Source organism: Hesperophylax consimilis, chromosome 12, assembly GCF_061612785.1.
Source record: "Hesperophylax consimilis isolate HC1 chromosome 12, BYU_Hcon_1.0, whole genome shotgun sequence".
Taxonomy (NCBI): domain Eukaryota; kingdom Metazoa; phylum Arthropoda; class Insecta; order Trichoptera; family Limnephilidae; genus Hesperophylax; species Hesperophylax consimilis.
The window spans coordinates 28,617,145-28,642,892 of NC_142847.1; the positions used below are offsets into that span (position 1 = coordinate 28,617,145).

At 34.4% G+C, this 25,748-nt stretch overlaps 2 protein-coding genes across 2 annotated transcripts in view; one reads left to right on the forward strand and one right to left on the reverse strand.

The window, feature by feature from the left end:
• On the forward strand, positions 1–25,656 carry LOC149419433 (beta1,4-N-acetylgalactosaminyltransferase B-like). Its single transcript, XM_089637826.1, has 5 exons — positions 1–383; positions 18,473–19,236; positions 21,151–21,348; positions 22,368–22,526; positions 22,968–25,656. The coding sequence occupies exons 2-5, from the start codon at positions 18,764–18,766 to the stop codon at positions 23,152–23,154; spliced, it is 1,017 nt and encodes a 338-aa protein (XP_089493952.1). The 5' UTR covers positions 1–383; positions 18,473–18,763; the 3' UTR covers positions 23,155–25,656.
• The window catches only part of LOC149419432 (uncharacterized), a 63,008-nt gene that overhangs the window by 20,124 nt on the left and 17,136 nt on the right, over positions 1–25,748 (reverse strand). The gene's annotated exons all lie outside the window — the stretch shown is intronic.

Here is a 25,748-nt window from a genome sequence, read left to right on the forward strand (position 1 = left end):
GAGCTTGTCTTGAAAAAAATACGGCGGTTTTCGCGCACGGAATTTTCGTAAAGTTCGTTTCGTAAACAAAAACAAATAACCAATGATACAGTGCGAAGTGTTAACCTATTACACAAATAATAAATAAATAAAATTTTAGGTACCCATAATGATTTATTTTACTGTTTCAAACGAGTGAACATTAGTGACCAAACAAAATTGAAAGTGAAAAATTGTTAAATTTATTATGGCCTGTGGAGAGGAGAATCCGTTATGATTTAAAATCACTATGGCGGGAAGCGAAAAGTTCAAAACAATGGGTGTGATTTCGTAAATAATGGAATTTTTAAAACATTTAATTAAAAACCAGTAAACAATATGCACTTGTTTCACCGGCGATTCAGGTAATATTATTGGTAAATATTTAATTTTCCGCCACACTTTTAAATAAGCGTAATTACCAAAAACAGTATATATTATATTTTGTACTGTGTTTCAACTTAATTACCGTAAGAAAAATATAATTACCGGAAATGGAAAATAGCAATAAATCCATTATTAATAAATATATTATTTTTAGAGTTTTCGTTCAAATTTCTTATTATTTTGCAGTACCTACCAACCATCAAATCTCACAAAACTAATAGGTAATAGTTGTATGAATATTCAAGATGGAAGCAAACTAGACGTAAAATTTACTGTTGAAAGAAATTAATTATTTTCCAATTCCGGTAATTTTAATATTTTTTCTTGCAGTAATGAAGTTGAGTATTGTTTTTGGTAACTATTTAAGAGTGTGGCGGAATAGTAAACATTTACCTTACTTTTTGTAAGTACCTAAATAAAAAAAAAATAATTCACCACAGAATGTCAGAACGATTTATTTAAATCTCACGAGTTTCGAATGTTCTTGTGAAATGGTTATTCTAATTATTCGTCAATGCGAAAACAGGATTTCCTGTTTTTCGATAAAATAAACGCCATAATAATTTTCCTGACGAATGAGATTCATAATTAGGTACTAGTAACATTTATGGGATTTACGCATCGATTGTTAACAGGTCGACTTACAAACGTGTCGATGTTCATAAAACAAACAAGCCTGAAATTTCAGAGCAATATTTAATACCTAATGGTATCATCACTCCGCTTATCTTGTCGGGGTTTCTAGCATAGAGTATCTAGAATATCTCTATTATGGTGCGGGTTCCTACATGATTTATAGGAGTCTAATATGATCAATTTATAGAACGAAAGTTTAAGTCCATTCAACTTTGGTTTTCTATTCCATAGAAAAGCCTGTCCTCGCGAATCTATTTCATAGATCAAAGAATAGAGACCAGAGTATCGATTCTCCAATTCCGGCCGTCGAAAGTACATACCTCGGTCGATATTCTTATTCTTGATTCTCGTCGAAGATACCTACATACATACGCCAAACGTCAAAAGTCATTCCACTCGAACAACGAGTGGAATGACTTCTTCGAGAATCGAGGCTCAGAAGAGATCCCGGCTTTAGCGGGCACAAAGAGCAACTTAAATTTCGGGCCAATGTCCACAGGTCGAATAATCGAAACATTACTCTAGCGAGTACCAATACATATAACAAAAAATACTGCCGATAATAGACATAATGCTCCCGATAGATTTCACTTATCTATTTACTAAAAAAATAATAATTATATTTAGGTTGAAGAACCCCCAAAATAATTATTAGTAGGGTTGTTGTAGGCAAGAACGCATTATCATCGGTGTCAAAAGTAACTAAGCTAGTTTTAACTATAATTCACTCGTCACGATAAAACATTTAACTTCTTCGCCTTGGTATGATAACAATATTATTATGTAAATTGCTGTAATAACCATTTAAGGTCTATGAAATAGACACCAAGCGTGTCGCGAGTGTATCGACGAATGCACAAGATGACTTACCTACACCTAACAATATTATAATACAAATTCTGAAGAGAGTGGGAAGTAAAAATAAAATAATTTTAGAAACTAGGAAGGTAGGTTAGTACAAGGAGAAAAATATATTATTTATTTATTAGATATATTATCGCAATGTCGGAACACGTGTTTCGTCATGATAGGCGTACATCAAGGCAAATATACTTGCATTTTTTTTAATGATATATCATGACGAAATGCGATAATATTCGGATTTTCATGAAAACGTGTTCCTACATAATGATATGTCGGAACTATATTTGATAATATATTCGTAATTTACTAAGAGTTTATCATGAAAGCATATTGACAAGTGTGAATCTTCTTTAAACAAAGTTGCTTAAGTTTTTAGTTAGAAATCCTGTAGTTCAATAAAAGTTGACCAACAAAGTTAGAAATCCTGTAGTTCAATAAAAGTTGATCAACAAAGTTGCTTAAGTTTTAGGTTAGAAATCCTGTAGTTCAATAAAAGTTGATCAGCTGTAGGCAGACTGATAGAACCTAAGCGCAAGCCAAATACTAAGTTTGGTGATCGCGCTTTCGGAGTATCTGGGCCGAAGGCTTGGAATAAACTCCCTACGGAACTAAGATCCATAACAAGTCCAACAGAATTCAGGTCTAAACTAAAAACTTACCTTTTTAAGCTATCGTACCCTTAAATTAAATATACCATTCCTAAGAGAAAGTCTAGTTATATTCAATTTTTCAATTAAGTCCCAAATCCTGTATCTAAATTTCGCCAATAAACAATTAGATAATGTTAATTAAGTGTTAATCTCAAGTGACCTGACCTACCAGGTAAGTATTGTACTGTATATTTTCTCCATAAATAGTTAAGTAATAACATAGATCACTGTAGAAAAGTTTGTACAGCGCCCTTGAGGTGATTTTGCACAAAAACGGCGCTATACAAGTAATCCAATTATTATTATTAATTAATATTGAACGCGGTATAAGTCACAAGTGAAATTTGTAGCACATAAAAAGGTATGGATCGCGCATTTTTTAACATGTCTTAGACCCTGCGTAGAAAAGTTCCACAATGGACTGCGCTGCCTACATAATATGATGACGAACTTTACTTTTCTGCGCAGTCTTATAGCAATCGGTTGATGTCGATTTCTTACCGACCCGTGGGACGACGGCCTAGCATAAAAAATATCGTGTTATTTTTTTACAAGGAGTAAAAGACTTAGGCGAAAAGACTAGATAGTTTATTTGTAAAGGATGACTAAAGCCAAGTCGAGTGTGGCTCCGATCGGATTCATTTTAATTTCCTTGCACCTAACCGGTATGGTATGGATGACATGGGGAACCCAGTCTGTCGACCTTCTTTTTTCTAACAAGAATGCGACAGAGGCCGTAAACTATAGAGTGGTGCAACATCATTTATGTCTAATGGCCGAAATTCGGGCACAGATCAGTGGCAGCGGGAGTCAAAATAGGAAACATCCTTGTCTACACGGAGAAAAATGAGTAGGTATTGCTGAGGTATCAAAAATCTTAATCGTAATCTTTCTTAAAAATTATTGGTAATCCGGTTAAAAGCGGGACTGCAGGCCGCTTCCTGATAAACTTTGAGTAAATTCGTAATACCGGAACACGTGTTCGTGTATCTGTCTTTGTCTTAATAATATATAATGATGAAATGCGAAACTGTTAAGATTTTTATGAACACGTGTTCCGACATCATGTCAAAACATTGAAATTATACCAAAAGTTTATCAGGATACTTATCAATTCATTCGTTAATGGCCTGCAATCCCGATTTTAACCGGATTACGAATAATTTGAAGAGATTCTTAATAAATTAGCAATATTTTTCATCAGTATCTAGATTAGTAGTTCTGTGAATAGTAGGACCTCGCGTCCATAAAATTGTCTCCAATTTTCTCATATTTAATAATCTAAACCAAAATTTCCTCGGAAATCATAAGATTTGTAGATATGTACTTAAATACCTACCTACTTAACCTCTTGAGCGCCAGAGTATCCTTAATGAGCCTTACAGATCACTCAATTTGGTTGAGTTGAACGTTAAATTGAACCGTGTGGAGTGTAAAGTTCAAAACACGACGGTTGACACACAACGGTTGAATGGTCTGTAAGGCCCATAAGGATACATTTAAATCATTTTCTCTGTACATAACTAGCTATACTAGGAAAACTACATATTTATGATAAATTATATACTATTTTCATAAATATATAAACACATTATTATTGGTAAGACGGTACAATTTACAGGAACATAATTTTGCAAAAAATAATTAAGTTATTACAAAAATAGAATCAGCGCCTGCCAATTAAGTATAAACCACGTGTATACTTAATAAAACATTTTATTTTTTAATTTCAAATAAAAAATTATACAATTTATCCAAAGAAAATATATCAATGAAATTTTCTTCAGGCAGGTAGGAAAAATAAAGTCCAAATAAAATCAACGATTTAACATTTAAAAAATAATCTTTACAGAACAATTAAAACGGCCACCACCAAGAAACGGAACGTACAAACAAATTTACAGATAGACAAATTTCAAAAAGTTCAGTAGATCAAATAACTATTGACAAATGTTGTGGGTGGTTTATTTGTGCAAATGTTCAATTGGCTATCCTGAATTGAGAATGTTGAGTCAACTGGACAAAATTCTAGTCTAACAGCTTGCCAACGGAAATGTAACATGGATGCCTCGAGTTAAATTAGCAAACAGGTTTTTATATTCCGTTAGTTCCCATATATCTCCTTGGCTGATCGCATAATACGTGAAACATACCTTTTAACTAACTAACCATCACAGTACAGACCGCCAAACAACTCGGTCTTGGCACACACTCCTTGCCTCATTCACATTCATCATACATACTCTTCTATTATTCTGACTCAACATGGTCCGACTCAAGTATCTGATTCACTTCAGACGGAGCAGATAAAATGATCGACTATTACTTTTATGACTATTTCGGGTTATTGAACTCGGGAGATTTGGGAACATAAACGTGTTTAGCCTTCCAACTATAATATCAGAACCATCCCACATTTATTTATCAACTGAGCGTAGCGAAGTCCTGTTTTAAAACGATCGTTTCGCATTTAGCACGTCTGTAAATTTGTTTGTACGTTCCGCTTGCGTTTCAAGATGGTGGCCGTTTTAATGATTCAGTAAACATTCTCTTTTCAAATGTGAAATCGCCGCATTTTTTAATATTATGGTACCTACCTATCTGGTTGAAGAAAATTTGAAAAAAGAATTATCATTAAGATAGTGACGTTTCTTCGAACAAATTGTATAATTTCTTATATGATTTTTTTTAAACTGTTACATAAAATACATTGTTTATAATAATTAAGTAGGTCGGTATTTAAGTACCTACTTACAAATCTTACGATTTCAGAGGAGGTTTTGATTGATTAAATAAGAGAAAAATAGAATATAGGTACTAACTAAAAGGTAACCATTGAATATAGGTATGTACTAACTAAAATGTAACCATTGAATATAGGTACTAACTAAAATGTAACCATTGAATATAGGAACTAACTAAAAGGTAACCATTGAATATAGATACTAACTAAAGGTAACCATTGAATATAGGTACTAACTAAAAGGTGACCATTGAATATAGATGTTAACTAAAATATAACCATTGAATTTAGATTCTAACTAAAATATAACCATTGAATATAGGTACTAACTAAAAGGTAACCATTGAATATAGAAACTAACTAAAATGTAACCATTGAATATAGGTACTAACTTTTTTTTTTTTTTTTTTTACAGTAATACCGCACAAGAGTCCCAACTGCTCCCGTCTGGAGCCAGTGAGACTATGGCATCCCCAATTGGGGTATGTTGTGAGGCTGAGGGTATTGGGGAGGGGAGGGAGATGGGGAAGAGGAAGGTGGGGAAGTACCTGGCTATTCAGATCTGGTCACCAAACACGGCTAAAGCCATTTCAAGCAACGTTTCAATTCTGAATGGTGGTCTTACACCAGGGCGATACTGAGAGTATCTTCCACTCTGGAACGTGCCGCAAATATACTATATATTATTTTAAATGAATTAATTGTGAAATAACACAAATTAATCAAATAAAATTTATTTGCGCACGCCGGGTTCGAACCCGCGACCTTCGGATCTGTAGTCAAAAGCGTATACCACTAGACCACGCCGGCCGTCAAAGGTAACTAAAAGGTAACTATTGAAAATAGGTACTAACTAAAAGATAACCATTGCATATAAATACTAACTAAAATGTAACCATTGAATATAGGTACTAACTAAAAGGAAACTATTTAATATAGGTACTAACTTAAATTAAACTATTGCATATAGGTACTAACTAAAAGGTAACCATTGAATACAGGTACCTACTAACTGAAAGGTAACCATTGAACATTGGCCACCATTCACCAATAACATAATAGGACCCATAATGAAAATGATCTGCTTCACGACTTGGTTCATCGAAATTGATAATTATTGATTGACCTATGAACTTGAATACTTTAGCATTCATTATTATAACTATACTAGTTCCAGTGAGGGATCGTACGTGACATTCTAACATCTTCTATCTTTTTCGTTTTCAAACAAGACGCGTGAGAAGGAAGAGGACGAACATCGATGACGTCCGTGCAAACCCTCCTCACTGGGACCAGTTTAATCGTAGTTACAATCAATGACATTACAGTGCATCTAGACACGTTATTAACTCATAAAATTAAAACAAAATGTGGCAAGTAACAAACATTCTTTATGTTTCCAGTAAATTCTTAATTTAAACGTTTTTAAGGTCAATAAAGAAAGAATATGTGTGTAGGAACGAAGTGGTTATAGTATCGGGATGCGTTTGCGCATTTAAAAGTTGCGGCAATTACTACATTCTACATCACGGGTGTGACTGAGACAAGATACGCTTACTCGCTTACACTAGACGAATACGGAACGCTGCATCAGACGACCGACAACCAACTGTCGTCCATTCTTATTTATTTATTTTTATGTGTTTATTCACACCTGGAAGGCTTTTACACTTGTACATTGTTATAGGTAAGTTGTTGAGGAGTACAATAATAAGTGTATAGTACATAACATAACAAGATGAACAACATAAGCAGGTACAATACAAGTTATCATAGAGTTCTGTAGTAAAATTATTATTATTATTCTGGAGTTTAATAATTTTATATGATAACAAGAATACAAAATAAGTACTTAACGTAGGTACTAAGAAAGTAGTTACAGATCAATGTGTAGTAACTTTGTCGATATTAATAAAAATAAATATACACATGCAGTGCCAATATGCATTGCTAAAAATAAAACGGTGACCGGGTACCTAATCAAAATGACAATTCGACACACCTACAAAAAGTGATATAAAGTGATGAAACAAAAACTAGGTTACATCGGTTAACTATTAAACCTAGTTTTTGTTTCATCACTTCTAACGACTCTATATCACTTTTTAAATGTGTGTTGAATTATCATTTTGATGAAATATCATGGAACCAAATAAAACATACATATTATGTTATACTTGTGCGTTCGCTATCTCGCTTTGATTTTCTCTAATGGCGCTTAAAATCTTCGAGAAACAATTGAAATAATTGTATTTTATATAATAAGTAATTTGCCGGTATTTACGAATGAAATGTTATTCATTTATGGCAAGTATTATGTAGTGGATAGATTTTCTCATCACACACGAGGGCATTTTGGCATTCATTTACGCAATTCGGTTCTCACCACTAAATCGAAGGTACGACAATTGCCGTGTCTTTCGCTTGCCACTTTTGAGATCACTACAACGTGTCTATAGTATGTAATGTCATTGGTTACAGAGATCTTTTCGAAATCATGTATCAAATCGAACAATGAAATAATATATGGATATGTAACAAACAATAAGGTGTCTTATCTATGTATTTTGACATTTAAACCACCATTTAAAAGCCAAATGTGTAAATACCGTTGACTAATCTGAAATTAGTAGCATTAACCAGGAAATTCCAGACAGAAAAAAATGTGCAAATTTTATGAAACCAGAGCTCATGGTAGGCAACATTTTGCAGCTTCATAAATTATTTTTTGTTCTTTTATATATTCAATAATATTGTTATTCAATTTAACTATATTTAAAAAAAAAACAATTTATCTATAAACAAGTTCTGCTTTATAATTATTATTTTTTTTTTTTATATCAACTCCACACAGGGGGCCCTGAAGAAAATATATCCCTCAGGGCCTATGTCATCTTTGGGGATGCTGTGTGGAGGGTCTGATTTATTACTACACTTGACAGCTGTTTCGCATTATCTGTATCGCTGTATCTGAAGGCATTATCAACATGTGGTGAAGCCACTTACAGACATATTATTATACGTATTTGAAATAGTATAAATATATTTATTATATATTGTTACAATATACTGTCAAATTACCCATCTGGTAACTCATCAAATATGTATTTTTCCTTTCTTTTTGAAATATTTTGTGGTTATACGTAGTATTACTTTATGTTTGTGATTACTCTATGTTTGCTTCGCTCAAATGTAAATTGTTAACCTCAATACAGGCTTAGTCCTAGTGCGGTTGATTTTTATGAGAAAAAACGTGATGTATGTATAGTGAGATGCAATAAATAATTAAATATTTATTTCAAATATGTATAATAATATAAATATATAGTCTGTAAGCGGATTCAACACAGTTTGATAATGCCTTCAAAAGGCGAAATAGCCGCCACGCGCAATAATAATTACACAACAGAACTTATTTATAAATAAATGTGTTTTTTTTTTCATAAATTCAATAGTAATATTATTGAATATACAGGGTGTATCGGCACTAACCCGACAAACTTTAACCAGCTATTCCTTAGCACATTTGGAGTAAAAAATGTTATGGGCACTTTGCTGTCCGGTAGCATTTTTTTTTCAATTAAAAACAAAAAAATTTAAAATTTCCACACTACATCACTGTCATTGGCATTGCGTTTCGTGTTACACAGCTGTTATAAGCAAGTGTGTCAAAAAGCGTCTTCGCTCTTTCGCACACACTAAATAATAATAGTTAAAAATGAGACGAATGGTGCCGTGCTATTTCGTTGTGACTGTAAACGTGCGCCAATATAGGTACACACGTGCATTATTCAACGGAATTCGAATAAAATATTTGCCAGATGGGTTTTCAAACTTTATCAAAGGATAAAACAGTGGTGACATGTGGTGAAAATATGAATAATAAATTTTTTATTAAAAAAAAACGTTACCGGACAGCAAAGTGCACATAAGATTTTTTACTGCAAATATGCTAAGGAATAGCTGGTTAAAGTTTGTCGGGTACGTGCCGATACACCCTGTATAAAAAAATACTTTAAATTAAAATGCAGTTCCACGAAATTAAACTTGATAAAAAAAGAAGGTAATAATTATTAAAAATAATAATTTGCAGAATCTTTTAATAATAAATTATATTTAACGCATGAATTTGTTAGTGTTATTACTAAGAGATGAGAGAAGAGAAAGAGAGAGATCATTTGAAAATGGCCATGTAAAAAGTAGATCAACCACGCCGCACGTTTTCTAGGTGCTTCTCGCCTATACAGGGTGTATCGGCACTAACCCGACAAACTTTAACCAGCTATTCCTTAGCACATTTGGAGTAAAAATGTTACGGGCACTTTGCTGTCCGGTAGCATTTTTTTTTCAATTAAAAACAAAAAAATTAAAAATTTCCACACTCCATCACTGTCATTGGCATTGCTTTTCGTGTTCAACAGCTGTTATAAGCAAGTATGTCGAAAAGCGTCTTCGCTCTTTCGCACACACTAAATAACAATAGTTAAAAATGTGACGAATGGTGCCGTGCCATTTCGTTGTGATTGTAAAAGCGCGCCAATATAGGTACACACGTACATTATTCAACGGAATTCGAATTAAATATTGCCAGATGGGTTTTCAAACTTTGACGAAGGATAAAACAGTGGTGACATGTGGTAAAAATATGAATAATATTTTTTTATTAAATAAAAACGTTACCGGACAGCAAAGTGCACATAAGATTTTTTACTCCAAATATAGCTGGTAAGTTTGTCGGGTACGTGCCGATACACCCTCTATACTTTCTAGAGTAGATCTAGGTTGCCTACGGAACTATTTATTTGAAAATCAAGCGAAGCCGGACCACGTCTGGCCGTAATGATAAATAATAATGCTGGTTCAAATAACGGTGGGTATTGTTGCTAAATTATTTGTGCATGTATTGTATTTGCAAGAAAAAGAAATGATACCAGTTTCAGCAATTGAAGTTAATTCGAGCGCGGCAGAGTCGCCTGCCTGGATGAGATCACCATTCAGAATCTAAAAGTTGCGTGAAATGGCTTTAGACGTGTTTGGTGACCAGATCTGAATAGCTACGTATTTCCCCGCCTCCTTCCCCTCCCCACTGAATCAAGCCTCATAACATACCCCGATTGGGGATTCCATAGTCCCACTTGGCCTAAGAGGAAGCTACAAGCCAAAAATGGGTATATTCTTCGTATTCCTTATATTGTAGGTAATAGGCATTAAAATCGCTTGACAAATGGAGTCTAGAAACGTTCGATTTCAAGCACAAAAGTGTTTTTTATTTATTTTGTAAATAATTTTCTAAGAAGGCAAAAAAGTTAATCAAGTGAAATTGTCACAGATAATCTTAGCTATAATACTTTATTTTTTAAAAGTTGTTTCCTTTATGCGTTCATACATTTCTATTGAAAAAATATTTTTTTTATTAGTTTACATTTATATTTTTTATTGAGTAATTTATTTTTTATTTGTATTCTATTCAAACGAAACGATAGGAAAACCTTCAATTTATCAAAAGCATATTTTTTGGTATGCATAATGTACACCAATTCGTTATAAAGATTAATCAAAATAGTGATTTGGCATTAAGCTTCGCCTTAATAGATGGGCGCAATTGGGACTCAGTGGGTACGAACTCATAACATTATCTAAATCAAATATGATAGTTCCACTGTCTACGGGCATTTGTGACACTTCATAATCATCTTCTCAGTGTACATATAATATACCCGACTTTCGATTTTAAATTTAATAAAAGAAATAGATTCAAGGTTGTCCATCAAATGAGAACCGTCCTTGTGCAAAAACGATTATCTAGAAATTATGGAATTCAATTCAAATGGAATAATACGTCAATAAATTATACCCATTGATTGTCAGTTTCTAGAAAATGTAACTGAAGAGTAATTGAACTAAGTATTGTCTTTTGCAAACAAAATTGCTAACATTAAAACTTGTAACCGGTACCAAAGATCGATTAATATAGAGGACTCGATGTATCACTCGATAGACAGAATGATTGGCTTAAACTCTTTTGATAACCAAGCAATAAATAAATTTTCTTCGAAGAAAATACTATTAGGTAGTATAACTAAGCTACAGAGTAACGCCGGGAACACACGAGGACAATACGATAGTGTCCTGTCCCTGCTCCGTGAACAGCCTAGAGAGAGTTGACGAAAAATAATATATTTCTATCGGTCTTTTGGTAACCGGATAAATCATCACAATGATAACTCAGCACATCTTTAAAAAGTTATATAAAGTTATGGAAAGTGATGAAACAAAAACTTTATTAACTGGGTTATGTAGGTTAGGTTAAAAAACAAAATTTCACCGTTAATAATGATTTTATATCACTTTTTAAAAGTGTGTTGAATAGTCATTGTGTTGAGTTATCATGGAACCCGGTCTTTTATACCAAGATGTATTGTATTGTTCCATTTACGCGTCATTTTTAAGCCGAAATACGAGATCCGAGATACGTACGCGCGGAGAGATTGGCTATTGTCCTACTGTTTTGTCAAAACACGTTTACACGCGGACAACGCGACCGGGCGCGGTGATGGGGGTAAGACACTATCCTGCGGTGATAGCTTGCCCGTATATCTCTGGAACAGTGTCTTGGTTTATTGTTCTGTCTTCCAAACTACTGTAGACACTAGGACAGTGGGTGACATCTTAATCTTTACACACTCATTTACTTAATGTACTACACCGCCGTCTGACTTGCTAGAGCTGACCATATTTGATATTTTAGTTTCACCACCGAGCCCGGCCGCGTTGTCCGCGTGTTAAAGTGTTTTTGACAAGACGGTAGGACAATAGCCGGTTGCATCGCGGGTAGGTACGTATCTCGGCTTTCGGTCGAATATCCACTTTCGCAGCGTTCCGCGTTTGAACCACGGTGGAATTGTTGTGTTGTCCCATTGTTCTGTCCTGTTCGGTCGAGGCTGTTCACGGAGCTTGGATAGGACAATATTGTATTATCTTTTGTATTGTCCTCGTGTGATCCCGGCATAAGACACTATCCTGCGGAGATAGCTGTCCGTCTATCCCCGAGACAATTTCTTGGTACATTAGCCTGTCCTCCAAACTACTGTTCACACTACGCCAAAACGAGTCCGGAGATGGGACAATACAGTATTGTATTATGAAAAGTGCTGATTCTTTTAAAACCTACAAAAGGGCCAGATAATTCTAGTTTTAAGGATGAGCTGCCGCCAGTTTTAAAGGCAGTTGGTTCACTTGAATAATAACATATTTCGTACAAAATTACCATTTTTGCAATTATCATTTATTGACCTTAAGGCGATGCACTACGTCGTGTAATATTTTAAATTGAGCCGCTATCAATAACAACCCTTACGTAGATGGCGATAAGGTTTAAATTCCCGAAACACCATCCGCCTGTTTTGATTTATGCAGGAAAAAACATGGCCAAAAAGTGCCTTTTATTTTATTTTGTGGATGTTCAGGCATAAATATTTTTTTTTCGATAATTTTATAGATAACTTAATTTGCCACAATATACAATAAAATTATAACCGAAAATGGGTTCGTAAGTAGGAAATTTTAAACTTTAAAGCAGTTTTCATAGGCTTTGTACATTATTTTTTTCTGGGCATATAAAAAGACTTATCTAAAAAATACCCGATTATTTCAAAGGCCAAGATGTAATCTACTCACAGTATTTAATTAAAGCATCTGAAACATTTCTAGGTGACCAAATTTTCAAACCAAAAACACATGATTTTGCATTACTACGTATGGCATCGCCTTAAAGACATAGTATACAATGCCCTACTGATACCTCTTGCCGCTTGGTTTATTTGCACATGTCTTTATTCTCCATAACAATTGTTGCTTTGATAAATAATTCGCCATTATTGATTTAAATATAATCAGTAGGATATGCCGACAATAAGACGGAAGCCTCGTAAATAATAAAATCGGATAGAAATTCTTTGAAAAATTTAACACGATAGCATTATTTTGTTCACAGCGCCATCGTTAAATATGCAACCCTACCGCAAAACTCGAGAAATTTATATCAAATCAGGGGTTTAGAATCACAGGGGTATATCTTATAATATCCCTATTATGACAAGAAATCCACCGTCGATTTGCTAGTAGCTCACGGCACTTGCCTCGATTTTATGGTGTTTTGAACCATAATAAATACTCCTAGCATACTAAAATATATTTGCTTGTCATTTCGTCACCCGCAAATATGTTTATTTTATGTGTGAAAAATCATGTCGCGAAATTCCATGTCAAATGTCATAATTCCGATTTTCAAAAGTCATAGAACTTATTTATTTATAGGAAATCCTTATATTATGGCTCATTTTATTGTGAATAACGCTTAATTAGATGGAAAATACATGGTGTACGGGGGTAAAATGCACTAACTTCGGAAGGCTATACTACATGATATATCATACAAGTAAAAAAAGATCACCTCCCGAAGTTTGTGCATTTTACCCCCCTGAACCACCTATATTATCGTACGTCTTCATTGTGTATTTTTTTATAACATTAAACCTAGAAAAAACATTTCTCTTAATGTAAGTAGCTATATAGTACGGGAAACTACATCGGATAGACAATACACATATTTAAAAAAATTGAAAAACGTAATTCATTAGCCACACATTATTTTTAAATACGGATAGTACTAACCTAGTCGAAAAGTACCTACCTATATAAAATACGGACACTTTTTTAAAACGTTCTTACATGGTTCTTACCCTCGAAAGAATCAAAGTCAAAAATCTCAAATTCTTTTTTCAAATTTGAAGAATAAATTCTTGAAAGTGACATGATTCAAAACAAAAGAGTGTGCCTCGTGGGTTAGCGCGGTTTATAAAAGTATAAAAATCGTTGTGAATTACAAAACCATAAGTTGATGTTTATCTATTTCAGAACCACAAGAACAATTATAATTACTTGACGGGTGGTGACATTTATAACTACTACCTGTAGGTAGAGAATAAAAACTATTTTTTTAAAAGAGTTGGCACTTCAGTATAATCCCGCGATTAGGAGAACGCGCGTTGTAAATAAATTGTCACTTTAGACTAATAATAACATTACCAGAACTTCTAAAAGTCTTCTATATAAATAAATTAAATTGTGAATTATTTTGTATCGTATTTTATAGCGACCACAAAATTTGCCACATCCACAGGAAATGATCCATTAATATTTTTAATTACAGTTGTATCCATAAGTGGGACTAGTGGATTTTATAGGTAAATGGAGTTAACTTTATTCATTAATTTTATCAATATAATAAGTGCATTATTTGGTTGATGTGTCGAAGATTCATGTTTGTACAAGTATGCCAATCTTATAGCGCAATTGATGAAATGAACTTGCACCAAAATCGAAATCTTGTGTGATTGTTTTTTTGATCAATCAATCGGTAAATGTATGTTAATAAGAAAAATGTGACTAGTGATTTTTTTGTATTCGGCGCGCTAAAATTTTGGGTAAATGGCTATATCAACATGCTCACGTTTTCATTATACACGTATGCAACTCTTAACACTCTCGTTCAGAAGGGAAATGGAATATTAAGAGACGCGGTCGCTTCGTGATTTTATTGTGATACCTTGAGGTACGTAAAGGTTAACTTGACTTGACTTGACCTGACCTGACCTGACCCGACTTCAACTGACCTGACTTGACCTGACCCGACTTGACTTGACCTGGCCTGACCTAACCTAAACCAAACGGTGTTGCTCGTCTTTTTTATTGCTCCCATTTGGCCGTTCCCCACATAGACTCTTTTTTATGTGAATACCGCACTAAAGTCCCAAATGTTCGAAGTCAGTATGATTATGGCATCCCCAATTGGGGCATGTTACGAGGCTGAAGGGAGTGGGCAAAGTAAGGAGATGAGGAGGATAATGTTTAGAAAGTACCTGTCTATTTAGATCTGATCAAAAGCTATTTCAAGCAATGCCAACATTACGATTCTCCATGGTGGTCTTTAACCAGGGTGACATTGTTGGGTTAGGTCACTTTATCTGTTGTGTTAGGGTTAGGTTAAGTTAAAATGGGAATGCACCATTACACAGTGTGATCGTGGGCATATCGATATGGCCACGTAAATATTAATTTGTAGTTTTTTTCGATTGATTTTGGGTCTGTATAACAGTTATGTGGTGCACCTACACCTACCTAATTATTATCACAGATAATTTTCTCGTACACCAAATTGGGCTACCGTTGAATTAACCTACATAGTATCAGATTCCGCGAGTCAGTAATTTAAATTCAAGTTCATGGCACAATATTTAACAATCAACATCATAAAGCGCCCGTTTATGAAAATAACAAAAAAAACATGTCAATATTATGTTCTGAGCTTCGACGGGAATCGATCTGTATCGGAACACAGAATAAAAATCAAATATGTAGACTACTGTACCACGGAGGCCGTCTAGATGTTCGAGGTTATTAAGGATATGAACAGTTGTAAGCGCCGTACTTCCTCAATGAACAATAATCAATCCCAAGAAAGTGATTCTCGTTCTTGACCGAGTTCTTGTTCTCTCATAAGTATGCAGTCGGTCTGACCTAAGCCTAAGTTGAAGCGAGGCAAAATACTATAGCAAATGAGGATATAACGGAACAATTCGTAATCTCAAACGCATACTTTTTACCAAATTCGCGTATGCACGTGTTGTGGACGTGTCTGTGTGCCCAAAGTAAGATATTTTTTTAACGCTTCCGATGAAATTGATTTTCAAATATAGAAATTCTTTCTTGAACAGAAAATCAATTTCATTAGCCTGTCTAGGGCCTAGAAGCCGCAAGGTCAAGGTCTCATGTAAATTGGCGACATCAGTTTTTCTTTCAAAGCGGTAAAGATACAATAAAAAATAAAAAAATCGCGTCACTTGCGAGACGAATAAATTCAATGTTATCCTTGAGGTGATTTTTCACAAAAACGGCGTTATAAAAACGATCCTATTATTATTTTACATTTCAGAAAGAAAATAGTTCGCAAATTGCGTCATTAACGCCAGAGCTGAATGTTAGAGAGGTTGTCCGGTTTCAGATAATAAATAAAGTGTAATGATTTAGGAAGAAATTACATTTCAAAAATTAGACCAAGCACTTTTAAAACAAGAGTGCTAATATAATAATAAATAGTATTATTATCTACTCGAGTTCATGTGGGCATAACATAACATAACTTTAAATAGCGAAGAACATTTCAATTATTATGAGGTGTAAGGCTAGCTTTAGACTTGTAAGTTTTTTTCGTAAATTTACGACTTCTAGCCAATGGGCATATTGCATTTTGAAAATCCAATATGCCCATTGGCTAGAAGTCGTAAATTTACGAAAAAACTTACAAGTCTAAGCTAGCCATAGGGTGATAAAACAATAAAAATTAAAATGGTGCGTCAGACAATAAAATTAGTACCTAACAATCGGTGCGAAAACTAATCAATATCGGATACAGTATAATACAGCCGTGTTAATTAATTCCCTTTGTAAACTACTTATCCAATACAAGTAATGAGAGCTTCTATCAAGATAGAGTCTATTAATTCACTAAAAGCACTCTCTTACATTGAGTCGGTAATGCGGTGTCATCGTCGAGAAATTAAAAAGCTTGGGTTTGCCGAGTGTGTACATGGACTGTCTCTTGATATCCGATAACAATATTATTATCCACGGCATTATTAGACAATGTTGTTCTATTACTTAATCAAGTGTCACTTGCGGGGAAACACTTGGGAATTAAGGCACCCGTTTTCCTTTCAGTGTTGCGGCAGCTTCGTTGGGCGAAACATTCAAGCGAGAGGTATTGCGATAAATACAATGTGATGTGCTTTATATTGCATACTAGCTTAGAATTTATATAAATACTTACTAGTTCATAATTACATAAAGTCGTCAACGCTAAAATACCTCCCATGCGTACAAGAGATACAGATTTTTAGAATAAAAATACGCTTTTCCATACATCATTTCATCAAAAACTACAAAGCGTAGTTTTGATGTTTTAAAAAACAATCTGTTATTACTCTTAAAAATTAGTTTTTAGCTCCTGAAAATTTACGTCTTTGAGACATGGGAGATATTTTCGCGTTGACAAGATATCATAAAAATTAGAGGCTGTTCGCAAAATAGGTACATGCCGCAGCCCGCAGTAGAAGAGAAGAGAGGCGTAGATGTATGTGTGAATTGTACTGCACTATTGTAGTTTTAATGTTTTATTTTATTTATTTATATGAGATGTGATTTGATGGGGGGTTTGAGGAGCGAGTAATAGAGATAGGGCAAACAAAATAATATATGAAATTTGCGTGTTGTAATTTAATTTGATCGGCCCTTACGAATAAACAAATAAAAAACACGATTATTGGCCCATCGCTGGGTGTTGATATAATCTGCACTAAAATTGCCAACTGGGGCAGTGGCCACTCTGGCCTCAGGTGCGAAATCGAGGGTCATAAAAGCAAAAATAAACAATTAGACGTAAAGCCACTGACTGTTAATTTAGTATGGAATCACAAATCGATCACGTGTCATGTTGTAATTTTTTAGAAAAAAGCCAGTATTTACGTTGAAATATTACAGCTATTTCATTCGTTATCATAAAAAATGCAAATAAAAAAATGTCACCTTATTGTGGGTAGAGGTTATCGAAAGGGTGTTCCATGGGTCAAAAAAGCATATCTAACCCTGGATATTTTGGTAAATCACAACGCGGGACATTTTTGAACAACACAACCCTGTATTGTTATCATAAGGTTTAGTGAATCATAATATCCTTTTTTCAAGAATTACCATAGTTTATTTTTACATGTGTTTTTTTTTAAATAAATTTTCCATCATAAATGATAACTGATTACTACGGTTAGTTTATTTGTGAACCAATCGCTTTTGTCATGCACCCTTTCTTTAGACCCTATCTAATCTTTATCAAATACTACCTCTTATCTATAATGCCGCCACGATAAAATTCAATCGATACAATTTATCACACAGTGATTTGCCATAACGTATTCAGTTTTAGTCGGAACATACGCGGATTTAAAATCCCCGAGGTGAAAAGAATCAACGTTTATTTGAAGTCGTAGTGGCTCTCCATTTGGAAGAATCAACACAGGAAATTACCTAGAAAACAAATAATATCAACAAATGTTTGTTTCAGATAACAAAGACGTATGGAGATAAGATAGAGCATTTCCACAGTATTTCGAGTGCAGGCAAAAGAGACGAGTCGTCAAGACACGACATTCAACATCTCTCAAATTTGAAACGTACACGACCCAAGGCAAAAACAGATATCACAAATAAAGGTGCCAGCGGAAATAAGGAATAAAAACTATGTGATCAAAGTGCTAATACAAAGATAACATGGGCTAGATATTAATAGCTAAAATCAGAGCTGGCATCAAATTTTGGATAAAAAAGTGATTACAAGTGAAACATTAAACAAACGATGAAAGTTCAAAACGGAAATGGTGTCTCATTCATGCGAAAGAATAGTGACCATGTACCAGAATACCAACAGCGTCAATACCAACTGCCACTATGGGCAAAGCTGTCTCTGATCCTGCTAGCTTTGGGTTTGGTCTTCCAGCCACGCTTCTCGGTCCATTACAACTACATTCACCCATCGGATATACCCAGTGAGCTGGTGAGAGAGACGGTAAAGCTGCCGAGGAGTATCATAGGTCTGCCCATGTGTAAGAGCGAGGTTTTGGATAGCGGGAACCTGTTGCCGGTTCCAGACCTAATCACACCGCAGCAGGTGATTGAGGACGGCTTGCAGTCGGGACAGTACCTGCCGAGGCACTGCAGGCCGCAGTTCAGCAGTGCCGTGCTGGTGCCGCATAGAAACAGGACGAAACAACTGGAACTCTTCATTCCGTACTTGCACAACTTCTTGATGCGTCAGGAGATACATTACAGGTAATGTAACTGGTGCTGCTTTACTTTAATTCGACTCTTTCACGCTTGCAGACGCTAGATGTTTGTTCATTTGAAGATGGCATTCGCTCTAATCTCTAATGTTATTGAAACATGGTGTTAAGAGCTCCGTTGTACCCTATTTTTCAGTTACTCGCGTTGTTTACAAGAATGGGGGAGAAACGATCTCTTGAATATATTGCTGCCTATATCTGGCGATTTGGGCGGTTTTCCATAATAAAACAAATAAGGAAACTTAAAAAAAAAAACAACACTTTTGTGTGATAGAAGAACCCACGAAATAAATTATTGAGATTAGGCCCCTTTTTATAACACACACTTAGCAGATTCTTGAGACAAGATCGGAATGGTATATTTTATTGCTTTGGGTTTATACAATTATTTTCTTCGGCATAAGGTTAACTGTAATACTATTAGATACTTTTCTGATCGATGTTTTCTCACAGATTTGAAATTCACCTAATGACACGTTTTCACTAATCATTCCCACTTAGCAAAAAACATTAAATGTCTACCAGTATTGTTATTAGTTCCATATTGTTGGCTAAACTCAAATGCACTATGTAACCAACACACTTGTATAGTATACGGTTTGTTTGGTATTCCAAAACGAATCTCTAATGTTATTTTTGTGACGCCATTTTCATAAATCTTGCATTTTAATCACGAACCTTTGTGGTTGGTTGTTACTTCGAATGATACACCTCAGAAACAATGCTTTTGAATGCTATAATTATGTACATAATTATAATCATGACGTAGCCAAAATAATTTTTGAATTTTGCCGAATCGGAAATGATTGGTACAGATAAGAAATGGTAACTATTATCTTGTACGGTACCGTTTTTCACGGATATCGGATTATCCGTTGAAACACGGTTGTTCATTTTATTGCAATAGTCCAGTCAATACAGCACAAAAATGGAAATTACTTGCAGAAGATCGGGTAGTTTTTAATTTTTGGATTGCCACAGTCGTTGAATCATTGTTGAAAAAAGACTGAATTTGCTACAATTGCGCACAAGATGAGATATATAGGTTTAAGACGATACCCGAGATTGCTGTTAAAAAAATGTGAAAAAAATAGTCTATTAATTATGTTAAATATCTCCTAATAGGGTTGTTGTATATAAAAATTGATTAAGATCACATTAAAAGTACATTAATTTATAGTCCCTTGCTATGTATGTTATTTGTGTACAGTCAAACAACCGGCCCATGACGAAATAATAACAGAACTTGAATAGAACTTTCGCATAACTTGATTTTTTTCTTTGAAATATGAACAATACATCAAAATTCAGGTTAATTTTTAAGTTCTGCGAAAGTTTTATTCAAGTTCAACTTTTACATCATCATGGGCCACATAACTACTGTTAAATAATTCATTAAGGACAGATTGTTTCAGAGAATTTGAACAATTCTTCAAATTTAATTTTCAAGTTCTGTGAAAGTTCCTTTCGAGCTCTGTTATATGTCAACTAACTGGCTTATAATGATATAATAACAGAACTCGAATGGGACATTCGCAGAACTCGCAAATGAACATTGAAATTTGGTGAATTGTTAAAATTCTATGAAACAACCCATCCTAAATTTCAAGTCCCATTCAAGTTCTCTAAATATCCAAGTACTGTGAAACAACATTCCCATTATGAAGTAGTAACAGAACTCGTATAGAACTTTCACAGAACTTGAATTTTAACTGTGAAATTTGATGACTTGTTCAAACACTGTGAAACAACCCGTTCTTGGGGCCAGCCAAACATCAAATTTCAAAGTTAAAGTTCTGTTCAAGTTCAACTTTTATCATCATGGGCCAGTTGCAATACTAACAGAACATGAATTGAGCTTGAATTTGAGTGTGAAAAAAATAATAATGTGTAATCATTTCAGGATTTTCGTGATCCATCAGGGCGACAACAAGCCGTGGAACAAGGGCAAGCTGTTCAATGCGGGAGCCAGGGTCGCCATGGAGCTGGGCTTTCCCTGCTTCATCCTGCACGATGTAGATTTGCTGCCGCTGCACGAGGCCAACATTTACGCGTGCACAACGTCACCCAGGCACATGAGCGCCTCTATCGACAAGTTCAGGTGAGCCAATCAAAAGGTGTGAAGTGCAAAACAGCATATGAATGAATTACAGAGTTTGTGTTGTTATGTGAACATCTCACTACAAGAACCCATAGTATTGAAGTGTTTGTGTTAAATCTGTGACATTGTATTTTGCTACAAGGCACATCATTTAAAGAGAAAAAAAACATGGTAAGTTTAGAGATGTTAAGAGAATTAAAAAGCCCAGTTCGGTTGATGAGAGGTTGGTCATAAAATTCTTACAAAATCAGTACTTATAGGTAAATGTTATAGCATAATTCAATTGTTCTTATATTTTACATTTTTATTAATGCATATGACTTATTTTATTTTAAACACTGACTCACAAGAGCACCCCTGTTATAGTGTAAACTGTAGTGTAACTGTAAAGGGGAACTGTATCACCACCCGGTTGGGCAGTGTTGTGAGGCGGGTTAAGATCGGGGTTGTAGGAAGGGATTATACGAAGGAGGAAAACATACGCCGTTAGCCCGTTCCGCATACGAGCCGACTTAGACAAAAACGTGTCAAATAAACTAACTACCCACTCTCCTCAAGACAAAATCAACTGTGACGGGTGTTCTGCTTGTGTCCGTTGAGTTTCGCATTTGTGCACCAATGCTGCTAGCTTCCTAGAGCAGGCTCCATTGAAATACCCGTAGAACAGACTCAGAATGCCTACATTGCGTTTGTGCATTAGAGATAACAATCGGTCTGTAATAATATTGTTGTTTCTATTTCAGATGTAGTTTCTTAATTTACAACCACATCACCTACTTGCTGACAGTGAGTCACACAAGATTATTGTGAGGTCATTTGAATTTTGTCAACTTATTTATAACTGTTATCTGCTGGTAAATTAATGTGTTCTCTGAAATGGTATGTAGGTCCTTGCATAGTGTATGTAGTGTAAAAATGTGTATATGATTTCAGCAAATTCTTTCGTAGACGAATGAGACATCCTAAAGGTATATTTTAAACAGGTATGTGTAAAGTAAATAAAAAAAAATTGTTTTCAGGTACAATCTGCCCTACAACTACCTGACCGGGGGAGCTTTGGCCATAACGGCGAGTCACTACAAAGCTATCAATGGATTTTCAAACAGATTCGAGATGTGGGGAGGGGAGGATGACGACCTGAGCGAGAGAATAGCTCACGAGAACCTCACTTTACAAAGGTAATATCTACCGTTAATTTTTTTGTAATTTCAATTACATATGCAATATGGTTATGATTTGCAAACATTCACAATCATTCTTTAAAACAAACATTCTATACAAAAAGTGGTATTTTAATACTGGTTTATTAGACGATACCACAACAGCGCTACAACTACCAGCATTAGTGGGAATATAGGTTCCCATTTAGGGAATTTTGTAAGGCTGAAAGAAATTGGGGAGATGCTAAAGATGCAAAACAAAGTTTTAATTCTGATTGGTAGTCTCCCTTTAGAGCGATACATATTGAGATTATCTTCCAGAGAGTTTAATTATTCCCCATCTACCTTGCCCATGGGTGATAATCTATCTTATACTTTGCCAAAAGATATAAACGGCAAATCAAGCCAAACCAATTCAAACCAAGACAAAATACGCAAACTTTAATGAATTATTTCCAGATTCCCACCGGAGATGTCGAAGTACACAATGATGAAGCACAAACAAGAGCCCAAGAACGATGGCAGATACGAAGTGATGAAGGGCAACTACGGAAAGCATAAGAAAGACGGACTCTCTTCCTTAAAGTACAAACGCATGACCATACTTAGCAACCCGCTGTACACAAACATCAGTGTTGAATTGTAATTACAACAAGAAATACTATTATAGTGAAATTTATATTGAATTGAATTCAATATTAATACTAAGCATTATGTTACAGTGCTTTTCAAACTTAAAGAGATCTTTATTTACTATAAAATTAATATTATAAAAAAATCGTGAATTATTATGATGAATGATTTGCTAGTGGGACATTTTGCCATTGCTTTCTTCATTATAAATTCTGCAAAATTGTTTCATAAATCTATCAGATCTAATATCAATCAATTATTCTTCAGCGACTCGTGTAATATGAATACATCATTAACTAAATGAAGGAAGCTATGAACTGTCAAAGTATATTTCTTGCATTATTTAATATTTTGCGAATCCCTTGTCGGAGTATCAAGGGTCCCTCTCGGCCCTAGTTTCGGGAGGCCCTTGGGTTGCAGCCCCTAGTTCGAGAAGCACTGTTTTAGGGTATAAAAAATATTGGGATATGATTCCAATCAATTTAGGTAATATTGCATTTATAATATATTGTAACATCCATCTCTGTGATGATGGTGTGCTATATGATATTATTTGCATGTGTAAAATAGTATAAATGTTTGCAAGCATAATGTATGTAACTATAAATAAGAAGTGAAATAATCACTTTGATCAACACTAATAAATTTAAATGTCACAATAAAGCTCTGATGAATATAAAAAATAAATGTACACAAGGTGTTTGGAAACTCGTAGTACAAGCGGGAAACTAGTAAATCTAAATCACATAGGAAACCCAAAAAAAAAATTGGAGCTGAAACTACGCTTCAACGCATTTTAAAAGATTGACCTCAAATTGTAATATTTAATTATTGAAGACATTTTTAGCGATTCCTAATTTGTTAGGGTCGCTAATAATGTCTTAAATAATTAAGTATTACAATTAGAGGTTGTACTCACTAAGTTATTCCAAAAGATAAAATATTCATAGTAGACTTGCAAAAGAGTCAATAGATGTCTCACATTAAAATTAAAATAAGATATGTTTATCTTAGACACTGTCTAGAATGCATTTAGTTCGGGTTGAATCTTGCGATCACACATAAAGATTCAATAAAATGAAGACATTGTTGGTAGTTCTTATTCGAAGTATGATACGGTCAAATATGACCGAAGGAGAGAGGGTAAATTCACCAGTTTCCCACTTGTACTATGAGTTTTCGAACACCGTGTATATATTATAATATTACTCAATATGTTTGTATATCAATTTTTTTTTCACAATGGATAATAAATTCACAGCAGTAGGCACTTACATTCAAATAAATAAATGTTCTTCAACAAACTGATCAATGCTTAACAACTTATTGTTTTTATAGTTAATTTTATACACATGCTTTACGCTTTATGAATAAATTTAATGATAGGCCATAAATTTGAGTTGACAGCGAGGCACTAACGTGACAATGCATCAATATGCATAACATAACTTCATGATCATGAAAAAAATATGAAACTTGTGATATATTAATAGATAGAGAATAGATAAGTAAAATTATATAAAAATATATGTTTTCAATATTTCATTCAACGCTAGGCGGATTTTACGTACCGGTTTATATTTATAGTTAATTCCATATACAATACTAATTGCCTAATTCCTACTTGTTATCAGAGAAATAAGCCGTCGTTTATTTTAGTGACGAATGAAAATATGTAATTGTTTTAGGGGATATTTCACCATGTCTGGTAAATTGTTGATTAGTGATACTCTTTGAGTGGCTTACTTATATTGTTTGTTTCACAGCAGCTGAGTAACGCTACCCGTCAAGTAAATGTCTGCTTTACAGCCATGTTAATCTTATGATTTCAATATAAGAGGCGGGTATGGGTACCGCCGCCTCGGGAACCATTTGTTGGATAACCAACACTCCTACCATAAGTCACCTCAAGTGACTCTCTCTCGACCCATCGCACTGCAGTGGGAGGGATGGATTCATATGTCAGTCACTCATGGGCATGTTGACCCCGAGATTCCTATGCACCCCTCATACCTTTTTCCTTCCCAGCACTCTCGTTCCTTTCCCTAAAAAGACCCACTACACAGCATCCCCAAAGATGACATAGGCCCTGAGAAATTTTTTTTCCTCAGAGGTTCGTGAGCTAATAAAATTAAGTCACTTGACGAGTAACAGTTTACTCATAGATGGTGAAATATCCTCTTTTGTACTTTTTGATCTCTTAGGAATCAATTTAAATGTATTAGTCAATTAATTGTTATTATGTAAAGATATCGATCTTTTGATGAAAGCGATGATGTCCTGGCGAAGGGATGTTATTTCTGTTTGGTGTGCCTTAGAATTGAATTATATTAATACATACAATCGGTCTCTAGTCAAAACTACGATTAATTGTATTATCAATAATGGCTATTTTTGAAAAAGACTAATATTAGACCTGCATTAAGGTATCGAAGCAACAACAGTCAATTAAATATTGTATTAACTATTATGACTGTGAGCTGTAATCATTTTAATTTATTTTAAATTCTGAAAATAGCAGATTTTGAAATTCAATGATTTGTCTCTTTTTTTATATTTTTTGTTTCTTTGTTGTTGGTTATGAATAAATAATTTATTCCAAGATTA